The 15,136-nt window shown below is 39.8% G+C and overlaps 2 protein-coding genes across 2 annotated transcripts in view; one reads left to right on the top strand and one right to left on the bottom strand.

Annotated features, from left to right (window-relative positions):
* GRIP1 (glutamate receptor interacting protein 1) overlaps positions 1-3,093 on the top strand; it is a 145,674-nt gene extending 142,581 nt beyond the window's left edge. Inside the window, 1 exon segment of the mRNA XM_025041074.1 lies at positions 1,465-3,093. Coding sequence (XP_024896842.1) covers positions 1,465-1,689 — 225 coding nt within the window. The 3' untranslated portion in view covers positions 1,690-3,093.
* A 1,891-nt stretch (positions 3,094-4,984) lies between these two features.
* Positions 4,985-15,136, bottom strand: part of HELB (DNA helicase B) — a 28,310-nt gene continuing 18,158 nt past the window's right edge. Inside the window, exons 12-13 of the mRNA XM_006923712.3 lie at positions 12,472-12,963; positions 4,985-6,092 (exon numbers count right to left, since the gene is read on the bottom strand). Of these exons, the coding sequence (XP_006923774.1) occupies positions 5,991-6,092; positions 12,472-12,963 (594 nt within the window). The 3' untranslated portion in view covers positions 4,985-5,990. The remainder of the gene's footprint in view (positions 6,093-12,471; positions 12,964-15,136) is intronic.

The following is a 15,136-nucleotide window of genomic DNA, read 5'->3' as shown; positions in this document are numbered from 1 at the left end:
GCCGCACTGAGGCATTGTTCACTGAAGCAAGCTGTCACTGGTCAATTAGTTTTACAACCAGTTCTGGTGATCATTTTTACCATGGCAATAGAACAATTCGTCTTGTCCTAGAAGTGTGGGACACTGTTATTTTCCATAGATACTTTAATATCCGATGAACGAATGACTATGGACAAGTTACTGAGCCTCTCAGAGTGTCTTCCTAATTCATAAATTGGAGCTCTATCAACCTTCGTGGAAGTTAAGGCTATAAAAGCAGATCGGATTCAGACTGCGCAGGGCCTTGAGTGTCACGATAAAACTCTTGGACTTTATTCTGAAAATATATTAATTTCTTAAGCAGAATGACAGTTTATAATTTAGAAAGACGATACAATAATATCATGGATGCATCGGGATAGGGTGGGGGAAGGGGACATTACAGGAAAGGAGACTAGGAAGATACAGGCAAGACACCTGCACCAGAGCTGAGTCTTTACCACCTTCGGCACAGCCTGGTGGAGCTTTCTGGGAGGCAGTTGGCAGTTTGGATCTATTGCTCAAGAGAGATTAAGAGCCAGAGCTAAGGATTTAGGATACTGAAGGCATGGGTTTGGATAAAGTTGCCTATGGTGGACTTATAGTAAGAAAGAGAAGAGAACCAAGAATAGAATTCCAAGAAAAACAAATTCAAAGGACGGGAAGAAAGAAAGACAGGGAAAGACTGAAGGCAAGCAGTTAAAATGCTAAGAGAATTAAAACAAAGTGGTGTCCTAGGAGCCAAGGAAAGAGCTTTAAGGATGAGGCGGTGTCAAGAGCGGCCAGTGGTAAAGGCCAAAGGGGATCAGAACCCAACACGTCATTCCTGTGTCGGACAGTTGGGGTCATTTGTACAATGTGAGGGTTGGGTCTCAGAACTGAGAAGATTGAAGAGAGAATGGAAAGTCAAGGAATGGAAGAAGCATGTAGATGATTTTCAAAACTTTTTTTGATAAAGAATGAGAAATGAAAGATGAGCACATGTACAAGCCGAAGAGGGGCTGGGCTCACTTCGGAGTGTAGCATCATGGTCAAGAGCGCAGGCTTTGGAATCAGCCAGACTGCCTGGGATCACAGCCTAGGTCAGCCACTCACCAACTGCTGCTCTAAGACAAATCTCTTAACCACTCTGTGCCTCACTTTCCTCATCTGTAAATCGGGGATAACATTCAGCATTTAGAGCACCTGCCCTGAGCAAGGCAGTCTGTTTGGCATGGGGATGTCGGGATGTGTCCGTGTTCCCTGCTCTCAAGAGCGTTACAGTTTAGTAGCAGACAATAAGTAAGCCAAGAAGCTCCCTATCGTGTGGGCACAGCAGGGATAGACCCCTCCGTACAGGTGCTGGTTTAAGCATCAAGACAACTCACTATACCTGAAGTGTTACTCTGGGTTTGGGGAATTATGACTATAACAATAATTCAAAATGGCTCTTCTTTGACCTTTCAGGTTAATCATGTTCGAACGAGAGACTTTGACTGCTGCCTTGTTGTGCCCCTCATAGCAGAATCTGGTAATAAGCTGGACCTGGTCATTAGTAGAAACCCACTGGCTTCACAGAAATCTATAGAACAGACTCTACCAGAAGAATGGAGTGAACAGAACAGTGCTTTTTTCCAACAGCCTAGCCATGGTGGTAATTTGGAGATTCGAGAACCCACTAACACATTATAGCAATGCTTTTTATAAAGCAAAAGACAATATCCACATGGTGCTAAAAATAATCCCTTTAAGATTTCTGTGACATTTGAAGCACAGATAATCAAGTGGCATTAACTGCAAGCACAGGGGTCTTTTAAATCTCTCTCATGGCTCATGTTCACTTCCCTTTGGAGTTGAAAAGGTTTCTTTTTTGGTGACCACTATGAGTGTGGCACACGATTCCCTGCCAAGCCCAATGGTAGAGAAAAAGAAAACTAGGTAGTCCGCTCCTCCCACAATTACTATCAGAAGAAATTTTTTACAATTTCATCTTCCTATCACTTTTTTTAAAAGAGAAGTGTCTGTTTAAAAATATTCTCTATGATAATTTCCTTAATTCATTTGAAATCTGTTTCTTATTATGAAGTCATTAATGTAAGAACTTGACCAACAAAGCTTTTCATAAAGCTGGCTCTACTAGGGGAACTAGAGTTTGGTGAACTGCTGGGACTGCTGCTGTGGGAGGGGTTCAGGTCTAACATTAAGTTATCTGAAAATGTTTCAGCGATGATGCACGTAGGAGATCATAATAGGTGGTGGTAAATGTTCTGCCCAAATATAGGAATGATTTTAACTAAGATGTATGCTATTCCCTATGCAACAAATTATCAAACAGGATATGTCTTGTGACCTGTTTTTTTTTTTTTTGACACATTTTTAATAGCTGAAAATCTCTGATAATGAATTAGAGTGTTTAGTAACACTGAGAGTTAGTTATCTTATTTTTAAAATTCAAGACTAAGAATTTAAGAGAGAATGAAGAAGTCTATTAAAATGAGGTTTATCTTAATGATAGGCAAATCAAACTCATACTGCTTGACATGTTTTAAAAACTGGTTATATTGAGGGGTGTACAGCACATGTACTTAAAAATGACACTGGACTATGTTTTGTTCTGAGCCATGCCACTTACTGAAATTGTAAATACATTTTTCACAAAACGCATTGCCAATTATTACCATCCCTCAAAGCAATAAATTTGTGACAGTTGCTTTTAATGTTTGTCAGCAACTGTTTTCATTTGTTCAGATATTTTGAATAGTTACACTAATAACTGTTATTTGGTGAATATAAAAAAATAGATCTGTATATCGATTGTAGAATTTCCACATTGAAACGATTATTTTCCAAATATTTTCATTTTGGTCAGTAACTCAAACAACTGCTTAGATGACGCATTTGAACACTGTGTCCTTCATTTAAAGAAAAAGTTCACCTTTTTTTGTGCAAAGAAATATATTATTTCAGTCACATTTCAGGACCGCCAGGGCAAGAAAGTATAAAGCAGAATCATGTTAAGGAAAAAAAAAAAAAAAGATCATGAGTCACTTAAATATGTATTTTTATTTGTAACAAACAAGTATTAAACTGTAAAGTATTTTTGTACAAATTTAATACTTTAATAGCATGGTATTTATCGTCTATGTATGGTTTTGGGGAATTCAAAATTGTTGCAAATATTTGTATGGGAAAAAAACCCCTCTACCAAATGGAATAAACAGTGATTTTAAAAAGCCAAAAACTATGACATGCATTTTTTGGGTGCTTTGAATGTATTTTCGTGTTCTAGACTGAACCCTACACAATGCTTGTTGTTACGTAATTTTTTAAAGGGGAAAGGTTTTTGCCATAATCTTGGAAAGCAGTATAGAAGAGTGGAAAGAGCATAGCTTTGAACATAGTTTTGACACCAGATCTGGGCGTGAATTCCAGCTCACTGACATTAAGGAATTTACTTACTGAGAGTCAGTTTCCCTGCTTGCGATACTGGAGCTTGTATCTGCTGCACTCCCGGACCTCGTGAGGACTAGATGTGAAACTACGGGGTAAGTGCTGAAACAGCCAGCAGATGGGAACACGCCCGAGACGGATGGCACATTCACTTTAGGTGACAAAGGTCATAAAATCCGCCCTCAGAGAATGTTACATGTATTCTGTGAAACTTACACAAACAATTAAGACGTATGAATTCTAATTAGGCTCTCTTTAAATAAAACAAACTGCACCTACTTGTTCCAACATTTTCATTTTGCCTATTGTTTACAAACCCTGTAAATTCACAGAAACAAGACATGGATGATTATCACCAATTCTGCTTAACAATGTACTAGAGGTTCTAGCCAGGGCAGTTAGACAAGAATATAAAAGGCATCCAGATTAGAAAGGAAGAAGTAAAAACATCTCCATTTGCAGATATAAAAACTTGTGCTTCAAAGGACACCATCAAGAAAGTGAAAATAAAGGCACAAAATGGGGAAAGAATTGCAAATACTGTTTTTAATAAGGGACTTACATGTAGAATATACAAAGAACTCTCAGATCTCAATAATAAAAAGGAAACATAACCCAGTTGCGAAACGGGCAAAAGATCTGAACAGACACTTCTCCTAAGCGGACCTACAAATGGCCAATAAGCACATGAAAACATGATCAACATCATTAATAGAGAAATCAAAACCACAATGAAATATCACTTCACACCCACTAGGATGGCTACAATCAGTAAGTCGGACAATAATAAGTGCTGGAGAAAATGTGGAGAAACTGGAACCCTCACACACTGCTGGTGTAAATATAAAACAGTACAGCTACTTTGGAAAACTGTCAGCTCCTCAAAAGGCTAAGCGTAGAGTTATCATATGACCCAGGCATTCCACTCCCCGGTATGTCCCTAAAAGAAATGAAAATATATGACCACACAAAAACTTTCCACAGATGTTCATAGCAGCATTAGTCATGATAGCCACAAAGTGGAAACAGCCCAAATGTCCATCAACTGACGAATGGATAAATTCAATGTGCTCTATCCATACAATGAAATACTTGGTAATAAAAAGAGAAGGCCTTTTGCTTCACGGCGTCACTGAAAGCAAGATGGGTCACCTGCAGCTCTACTGGGGCCACCTGCAAAAATCCAGCCGGGGTTCCTGATCTTGCCACATCAGCCCAAACCAGCACGGTCTGATCTGGAAATAGGGCCTCACTCACTATATGCAGCCAGTTTTCCCATCAGTATATGAAGGATGTGGGCTTCATCAAGTTGGACTGAGTGATCTTCCTTGAATGGATTATGCTTTCTCTTTGCACATAATTTTTTATAATCTTTTTTAAAAAGAGAGATGAAGCGGTGATAGATACATGCTACAACATGCATGAATGAAGTCGGAAAATACTACGCTAAGTCAAAGTCAGTAACAAAGCACCACATATTATATGATTCCATTCATATGAAATGCCTGCAATAGGCAAATCAATACAAAGGACATCAGTAGTTGCCCAGGGCTGTAGGGGATGAGGGGATTAGAGCTTAGAGGTACAGGATTTCTTTTTGGGGTTATATAAAAATATTCTGAAATTGAGTGTGCTTTTGGTAGCACAATTCCATGAATATATTAAAAGCCACTTAATTGTACAAATGGGTGAATTCTCTGTGAATTATATCTCAATAAGACTTTTTAAAACATTGGGATAATGGATAAATTTTTCCTCTTAATTTTTTCTTTTATCATTTTTTAAAAAAATAAAACTTAAAAAAAAATAAAATCAGAAAAATTTTTTCCAAAACAGAATATCTTCAAAACAATGTACTCCCTCCAAAAATAAGAATTATGTGATATGACAGGTTTTAGCTAATGCTACAGTGGTAATCATATTGCAATATGTTTATCAAATCAACACATTGTACACCTTAAACTTACACAATGTTACATGTCAATTAAATCTTAAATAAATGGCGGGGGGTGGGGCGGGGGGGACCCAAAACAATGAGCTCCCAACTCAAAAGGAATTTCCATGAAAAAACCCAGATGAAGTGGAGCCAGGCAACAGTGATGAAGCAAATAGCAGCCTCGAGAGATGACCACTTTGCAGAAGTCACAACATCCCGGCTGGAACTGGTGTCATAAGAGATGCAATTACTATGGTTATCTTTACCATTGCTTCATCTCGTTGGCAAAGATCGCTCACAATGATCATGGAAGTTAATAAGGCATTATCCTAAAAAGAAAACACTTTTTAAAGTATAGACTTTTTAAAATACATATAACATCTTTTTCTCTCATTTATATCCAGTGCTACCAGTTCTCGTGACAGATATTAAAATCATTAACATTTTCTTTGATCAAGTGAATTTAAAACAGCTGCTAACACAAATACCTCAAAATAAAATTCTAGTTACAGACATCCTCTTTTATCCTGATACTTTGAAGCTTTGATGTTCATTTTGTGTTGAATGGGGAAAAAAGAGACAATTACTTGAGCAATCTGAAATCAAATTAAGTTTCTTGATTATCTGTGGATTTGAAAAGTTGCCTGGGGGTTAAACTATTAAGTTTCAGATTCTGAAGCTTGGAAGATACTTGTGGAGATTCTTCCACCTGTTAGAATGACAATAAAAATAAAGTTAATTTTGTAAAAATATAGTCAGTCTACCCTAGGTACTTCTTTTCCCTCTGACTGCTTCTGCAGAAGACATAATACATTTTCCTCACCCCTTAGACCTAAGCAGACTAGAGCAATTAACTGTCAGCCTCCTGTGGGGTCACGTTTGCGTCTGCTCACTATGGTATCCCCAGCACCCACCTCAGACTGGCACGTAGAAGCAACTGTTTGCTAAACAAATAAACATATATAATTTCTAAAGGCATGGACAGGGCCTACTACATAATTTGGCAGCCTGGTACAAAATTAAAATGAGGGCCCCTTGAATCACTAGAAATGAGGGATGTTCGAAAATTAAGAATTACAAGCTGATACCCACAGAACACTATAACAAGTGTGAGATCCGTCCAAGTACAAAGCCCCATGTGACTGCCCAGGTGGCGTGTGCATGACACCGGCCACAGGTGTGGAAAGATGAAACACTGCAATGCTACAAGCATCCTCTTGGTACTATTAGTGATTCCCAAGTAAAAGTCAATGGACCAGGATAGTCATGGGGAAGTTTTACCACCATCGGGAAATGAGAAAAGTAAGCACAACTCAATCTTTCATAATGCTAAGTCTGTTCAGTTTAGGAAACTGTGATGCTTATTTTTGTGTCAACTTGGCTAAGCCACGGTACCCAGATATTTATTTGGTTAAATATTGTTCTAGATGTTTCTGTGAAACTACTTTTTAGATGAGATTAACACTGAAATCAGTAGACTGAGACTAAAGCAGACTACCCTCCATAACATAGGTGGCTCTCATCCAATCAACTGAAGGCCTTAACGGAAAAAAGATTGACCTCTCTCCAAGAGGAAGGAAGCCTGCCAAAAGATGGCCTTTGGACTGCTGCCAACATCAAGTAGGCTCAGTCTCCAGTCTGCCAGCCAATCCCGCAAATTTTGAACTTGCCAGCCTCCACAATGGCATGAGCCAATTCCTTAAAATAAATCTAGATAGACAGACAGAGAGATAGAGAGGAAGACACATCCTATTGGTTCTATATCTCTAGAGAACCCTGACTAATACGAGGACAATCTTTATTCAGAGACTATGTGATTATGTCTTCCCTAGTTTTTTTTAGTGTTGAAATGTCATTTTCCTTCAAAAAAATTCTGGAAAATCACTGCTTTATGTGATAAGTTTTAGAATGTATATGCATATATTTTCATTTAATGGAGAGTTCTACTTTTTTTTCTTTCTTTGGTGGGGGAAAGCTAGGCAAAAAAATCGGGTCAACATAATCTTTTAGAACTTTTTTCAAAAGCTGAAGCTATTAATCCATGGAAAAGCAAAAACTGTCATCTAGGAGGGGTTCAGCTTAGTATCTGTAGAATTTAAATGTTAATTTGGCTCTTGCGTAACAAGGTGAATATAAAGGATGGGTATGTGGGCAGCACCTGTCACTGAATTTGATCTTTTAGAAATGACACATCACCTAAAAGTCTAGAATCATGAAAACATAGAAGTCTCTAATTTATCAGTCTTTAAGCTTTGAATTCCACTCCTCATTTCTATGGATTCTTGTAAACGCCACATACTTTTGGCAAACCTTGTGAGAAAATTTATACTCTTTAGAGGACTTTGCTTGTGCTGCAGCCATTATGCCATGGCATCAGTCAGCGCAGGACAACTACCTACAGTCACTCTTTATGTTTATAGATCTTCTGCAATGCTGGCCTCAGCCAGAGCTTAAAAATTTGGGCAGGCTCAGAACTGAAGATGGATAATACTGCCACTTTCTCTTTGCACCATCATATAAACCATAACCCCCATCCCATGACAGTGCTAAGAAAACAAAGCCAGAAACTTTTAGAAAAAGACTGGAATTGCCTTTCTTTTCTGTTCTAGTCAAAGCCTTATTTTTCCCAGCATCATTGTAAGAGATAACATTTAATTTCAGAAAAAGATGTTTTACTGAGATGGAACTTCCGTATCAAGCAGTTGATTTGGAGTACAGACTGAAGCTTAGAGTCAGCGGTGATTCTACTACTTTCAAGAAAAAAAGCTTTTTTTCCCCACTATGTCCACTTTTATTACTTTTCCCACAAAACCTGTCCCTCAGCCTCTTTCCCCAATCTTGATTAATGGTACCTGGATCCATCGGATGCCCAAGCCAGAAGCCCAAGAAGCATCCCAGGTCCGGCCCCACCTACAAATAACTGACCAGTAAGGCCCACTGACTATACCGCTCAGCATGTCCTCCATCCCCACTGCTACTACCTGACTTTAGAGCTTAATCATTTTGTCCAAGATATTGAAATAATCTTTTTGCTGGGAACTCATCCCCTAGTCTCTGCCTAACCATAATCTACTAAACTCCATCTAGTCAAAGTCACCTTCATAAATTTCAATCCACAGAGCTCCTGAAATGCTTCTGTGACTATTGAAGAACATACAATCTCTTTAGATGAGCCTTTCTTGACTCCTCCAGCATCTTCAGCTCAACTCCCGTTTACATGCTGTGCTCCAGCCACACAATTCTACACTTGTAGTTGCCTAATGTGCCATTGCTTCACACTCTATGACCTCTGTCAGCCAGAGTTCCTCACTTTTAGAGAACTTCTTAACTGTCTCATACCCATGTGAAGTCAGAAAATAGAAGTCTGTCCCTTAAGAACTCAGCCTGGTATAAGGAAATTACGTTACCACTTTCTCCTTTGGGCTCCCACAGTATCCTGCCCCATCTTAACTTTATTACAGCCTTGGAAGCCTAAAGCCTCACCCTAACAAGTCTGCTGCCAACACACAAAACAATTCTTAAGCTTCTATGGGAACTACATTTGGAGGTAATTTATAATCCCCATTTTTTAAAATCACAAAATGGTGTTACCCAAATTGGATCATACAATTCATAAAACGAGGAAACAAATGACTTTGGATTATTTCTAAAAACTAAAATAGGTCTCAATAAAAGTTTGCTTCCTTTCTAAACATTCGAAAGGATCTTTGACTCCCTCTACAAGTGATTCTCAAAAGAATTCTCAAAGCAAGGTGGACACAACAAGAATAAGTATGACTTTCAGCATAATATGAAAGAACAACACTCTGAAGGTCTGATTTTTTTTAAAAAAAGGTTTGATTGCCACATCTCCATAACTCATAATTTAATCACTGAGTATTTTTCAGCTATTGTGTGATCAGCAATTGTATGATACAAATGCTGTCCTCACGAAGCTGTATTTACAGAGTCAAGCAAGATGATTACTACAAGTGCCGTACAGAGGAGAGAGATGTGTTGGTTCAGAGAAAGGGAGGGTTTCATGAACAAAACAGAAACTGAGCTGGATTCTAAGAAGAGAGAAAAAGATGGGAGCTGGATTCTATGAAGAGAGAGAAGATGGGAGGAGGCAATCAGCAGAGAGCTACTTCGTCTTCCCTCCATTAACCCCAGTCATGTACTGCGCCCGTTCCCACTGGATCGCAGGTAAAGAAGGGCAATCATTCACCCTCTTTCCCCATCTCACCCACTTCAGAACTCTATTCCTGCAATTACCCCCTCTCTCTGAATCAGGAATGTCTTCTTCTCCATTGGACCATTCTAGCAACACCCTACGATGCTTGGATGAACCCATCCAAAATAAATAAATCCTTCTTCGATCACAGGTCCTCTAGCTAGTAACAACCCTATCTTTCTGCTTCTTTTCATAACAACCTTCTTCAAAAACTCCACGTTCTCACCTCCTATTCTCTCTAATCAGGCTTTTGTCCCCTCCCTGTCACCTGTTTTTCCTTCTCTCTCACTCATGCTCCCTCCTTTCGGTCTCCTTGGCGAGTTCTTCCTCCTCTGCGAAACCTCTAAAATTTGGGAGCACTCCGGAATTCCGTCACAAGGCTCCCTCCTCTATCTGTGATCTCTCCTGAAATTAACTCACCTAGTCCTTTAATTACCACTATCTGCTAATGACCTCCAAATGGATATCACCCACCTCAATCCACTCTGAGGCTCTAAATTCCTCTACCAACCAGTGACTTTCTCAACAAATCCACTTACATGTCTACCTGAAACCTGAAACATAACATGCCAAAAGAGAATTCTTCATTTCTCTATTCCCAGTTCTCCTTGGGTCTTTGCCATCTTAGGAAATGGCACTACATTTCACCAAGTTGCTTCAGCCAGAAACCCAGGAATCATCCTGGATTACTTTTCGTTTTACTCCCTTACATCTCATCAGCAAGTCATATAGACTCCATCTCCCAAATGCGTCAAGAATCTAACCCCTTCTCATCACCCCTCCTGCTCTTTCACTAGACTTTTCCTAGGACAACCTCCTGACTGGTCTCCCTGCTTCCACCTTACTTTCCACAGTTCATTTTCCACAGCAGCCAGAGGGTTTGTTTTTAAACATCCATTAGATAACATGGCACCTCTGCCTAAAGCTCTCAAATGCATTCCCGCTGCAAGTAGAATAAAATCCCAACTCCCTCCCACAGCCCTGCTTTTTCTCCAACATCATCACCTACATATGCTCTCTTCCTCATTTACTGGCAAAACTGGCCTGCCTTCGCCTTCCAATAAAATCATTCCCTTTACAGGCTTTGCATCTTCTACATTCTGTATCTAAAATGTGCTTCCTCCGAGCCTCCCATGGCTGTCTCCTTGGCATCATTCATTCATTGCTCGGCCTCACATGTGATCTCAGTGAGGCCTTATCTAACCACCACGGCAAAGGAGCTTTGCCTGCCTGCTCTGCCCTCCCCCACACCCCCTCACCATTCCCTACTTTATTATCTTTATTTTCATCATAGAATCTTTCTTGATCTGAAATTTTATTTTCTCTTGTATTGACTGCCTATGAGCCATCAGTAGAATGCAATGTCAATAAAGCCAGGGACTTGTCTCTTTTCCTCCCTCCAACATTCAGATCAGTGACTAGCAGAGGACTCAAATTTTTTTCAAATGCTGTGTGAGGCGAGGCAGAGAGAAGAAGGCATCCAAACTAAGTGTATAACAAAAGCCAAAAGGAAGAAATGAGAACAAGTTGGGTTCATTTTAATGAATGAAGACACTAGCTTGACTAAAGCAGAAAAGAATAGGTGGGAATGAAACGATGCTGGAAAAGCTGGAATCAAATTGTGAAAAGTCTCAAATGCCAAGCTAAATAGTCCAGAATTTAGGTTGTGGGCATTAGGGAGCCACCGAAGACTTTTAAACACGGGAATGTGCTGAGCACTTAAAAGAGGTTAATTTGGTAATGATGTGTAGGGTTAATTAGGAGAATGGGAATTAAGAGGGGAAGGTATCATCAGGTCAGTAATCATCCAAGAAAATGAGATAAGGATTTAAAACAGCCCAGACTACATGGAATGAAAGAAATTCCTGAGAGATACATTTTGCAATAAATCTAGCAACAAACTAGAGGTAGACGGTGAAAGCAAGGTGAGTCTAAGGTGATGCCAAAATTTTAAGTGTGTGTAGTAAGAGAATGGAGTTTGCAATGGAGAAGTCAGAGAAGAGAGTAAGATGTTGAGCTGCGGTTTCAGAAAGTCAAACTCCAGGAACAAAGACACATTCAGGAGAGTTGCTTCGTTACCTTCTGTTCAGTGTTAAGAACACTCAGCGAAGCACCTGGTTATTTACATAGCCTGTCCATCTCTACCATGGGCCATCAGTGCAAGACTGGGAACTGTCACTTACCAATGTCTGGAATGTAGCAGACAGCTGAAAACTATTCGTTGACCAAATCATGAGTGCAAAGGTGATGGCTGAAACTCAGAGAACGGGATCAGTTCTCAAAGGTAAAAAGACCTGAGCCTTGGGGATGGTGTCTCAAGTCTGAGGATGACGAGTAAAGGAGTGAAGAAAGGAAGGGGGGAGATGAGACAGAGAAGTAGGGGAAGCATTAGATAAGGTACCACTGAAACCAGGGAAGGAAACATTGAAACAGCAGCAGCAGTTACAACTGCTGGAGGTTTCAAAGAAAAAAGTCAAGAACAAGACCTAAGAAAAGGCCTCTCAGGTTGATGAGATGACTAGAACCAGCTGCTTCAGTGGAGTTGTAGGGATGAAAGTGAGATCATGGCTGACAAAAGGGAGGGGAGGGGGATAAGGAAGACACGCAGAAAGAAGGTGTAAGATAATGAAGTTTCTCCCGAAGCCGGTTGATTGCCCTCTCTAGAGGGCCAGCCTCAGGCAGAGTGAGAAGGAGCCTCTACGCTCAACTGGGCATAGGAGAGCGGAAATTTGACAGAGGTGAGAGAACACTTGTGCTTGCATCCTACAGCACAGTGTTAACACTAATAAAAATACACAGTACTTTAGTACATACAAGCACACTGAGGTTAGTAATATTTAAATACAACTCGAGCCCATGAGAACATCACTCCTACCATACGAATTTTGCTTGGACTTTCATCAACATTCATGCCACAGATTCTTTTGGACCCTCGAGATTTTGACGGGTCTTCATCTGTATCCACTTCATCAGATAAAGGTAATATCCATCCTCCAGCAAAGGCGAATGTCTTGCTATCAGCAGCAGAGGCCCCGCCTCCAGGGGCGTGGTTTGTCCCAACGTCAGCTGTGCCCGTGGGGAGTGGCGACGACGGCTGTGTGCTGCGGCCTCCACTGTCTCCAGAGCTCTTTGACGGCGTTGCAAAATCTGCTGGAGATGCAGAGCTCGTGGAGAGCTCGTTTTGCAAAAAACACTTTAAACGAGTTTTCCTGTGGACATTGTTTCTCGAAATTGCACGCCGGAGCTGAGACTCTTCTGCAATGACGTACACTTTGCAACGACCCCTGGTCACCGCGGTGTAAACGTGCTGCCAGTGCTGGCGGCCCGCCTTCCCAACCACGTAGACGATGGTCTGCTCCTCAGACCCCTGAGAGGGAATAATGCATTAGGGAGACTTAATACTGTGTAATGGGGTCAGGTCTTCAAAAAGTCAGCCTACGGAGGCAGGAAAGAGACAAGTCCTCCCCAGCACCTACTACCTGGCCAGAGTATTCACATAAGTCCATCTTATGGGGTCCATTTTCTTCATTATCCAAAAACTCATGCTTTCTAATTATGCTGCTAAGCTCAGGTCTCATAGATTCACAACTAGTTTGTAGAAACCCATCAATAAACTTTAAAGACTGTGCGTAGTGCCAAAGAATAAAATAATTTAAAATGATTGTATGGGCTTTATGTGTAAATGTATTATCCCGCTGTTACTATAATAAAATAGGCACCTTAAATATCTAATGATAGGAGGATAAATATATATTCATTTATATATTTATATCAAGTATCTATATATAGATATTTGACATACTATTTTACAAACATCAAAGATGCTTTAAAATACAACAAAAATTTAAAAACTAGGTACACATATATAAAGAATGACCACAACTATGTAACTTAAAATAAAATTACTCTGATCCAAAAAGCACATGCAAAATGAATATAAATGTGTAATAAAACAAATCACCAAAAGGAAGGCAGTTTTATCAAAATGAAGAGCCTTGGATGTTTTCTTTTTTCTTCTGCTTTTCTACATTTTCCCATTGTTGAACCATTTATTACTTTTTTTCAAAAGATAAACAAGACAAAAGAGAACAATGAACCTCTGCTTTTAAGTTTGGAAAACCAAGAATTGTATAGGCAAGAAAAATGTCCAATGGCTCCATGTGACTGTGAGAAAAGTTTTAAGTTTTATGGCTATTCTTAGTCCCTATATTTTCTGTGCCAACATAAACTTAGAAGTGGTTTGAACCATTATCTCCCTAATGTTCCCATTACCCCTGCCAACAGAATTGTGGGGAGACAAATGACAAGATGGGCATGCAGAAAATATAGATCCACAGTAAAAAAAAAAAATCTTTTACACAGCAAGCGCTTCTATCTCCTTAGACATTAAAAGTTTAAACCAACTCTTTAGATGATAAAAGTTTGACAAATACTTCCTTCCGATGCTGCAGAGTCTCAGAAATTGACTTAAATGATACTTGATTACACAAATGCCATTAATGACTCCCAGGCTCTCAAAATATACTCCTATCTCCTTAACATGGTTTGTATGGCCTTGGCCCTACTCCCCTCCCTCCTTCCCCCTTTCCTCCCGATGAGCCATGCTCCCTCCAGCATAAGTAACCTCTCTGTGGTCCTGCCGGTGCTCCCCAGTCTGTGGCCTCCATCTGGCCCATTTCTGCATTAGCTGCCCCTTCTATGTACTTTCCAGCATCCTGTACTTCCTCTATAAGAGAATTTTTACCTGACTGGAATGTAACTATCTGCCTTAAGTGTAATCTTCACTGGACTGTAAACTCTGTGAAAGCAGGACCACATCTAAGTTGCTCGCTGTTGTTTACCCAATATCTCACTTAACGATGATAAAAATTAAAATGTCATGCCAAAGGCGTGCTCAGAAAGCAGGACATGAACACCTAACTTTACCTCTATAAACTCCTATAAATCATTTGTCCATTTCTTTAAATCTTTCTTCAATTATTAACACTATCAAATGTCTTAAGGAGGCACATTTAATACATTTACTTATAATTACATATACATCTATTCTCTAAATTTGTTCTAAAACTTACAACTTGTTTGAATAGATACAAACCATTAATACCCTTCATGATTTTGTAGACTTAGAATCCAAGAGTCTATATGGATTTTAGAATCAGGTCAAAAATCTTTTTTCTGTAAAGGGTCAAAGAATAAATATTTAGGCTTTGCAGGCAAGATGGTTTCTACAGCAACTACTCAACTCTTCCTATATAGTGCAAAAGCAGTCATAGCCAATATATAAATGAATGTGACTGTGTTCCAATAAAAGTTAATTTATAAAAACAGGTGATGGGCCAGATTAGACTACTATACTAGATAATATATAGTCCTAGAAGGCCTTAGGAAGTGACTTGGCCCCCTATCCTTCTACCCCACCCTCCACCCCCAGCTTACCCTACTTTACTTCTCTGACCTCATCTTCTGCCACTCTCCCACACTGACCTCCCTGCTGTTCCTGTTCTTCAAATATGTCAGACAGGCTCCCCCCAGAACCTTGA

This window comes from Pteropus alecto, unplaced genomic scaffold (genome assembly GCF_000325575.1).
Source record: "Pteropus alecto unplaced genomic scaffold, ASM32557v1 scaffold76, whole genome shotgun sequence".
Lineage (NCBI taxonomy): Eukaryota > Metazoa > Chordata > Mammalia > Chiroptera > Pteropodidae > Pteropus > Pteropus alecto.
The sequence above is the reverse complement of the archived record's forward strand: the minus strand, read 5'-3'. Positions and strand labels throughout refer to the sequence as shown.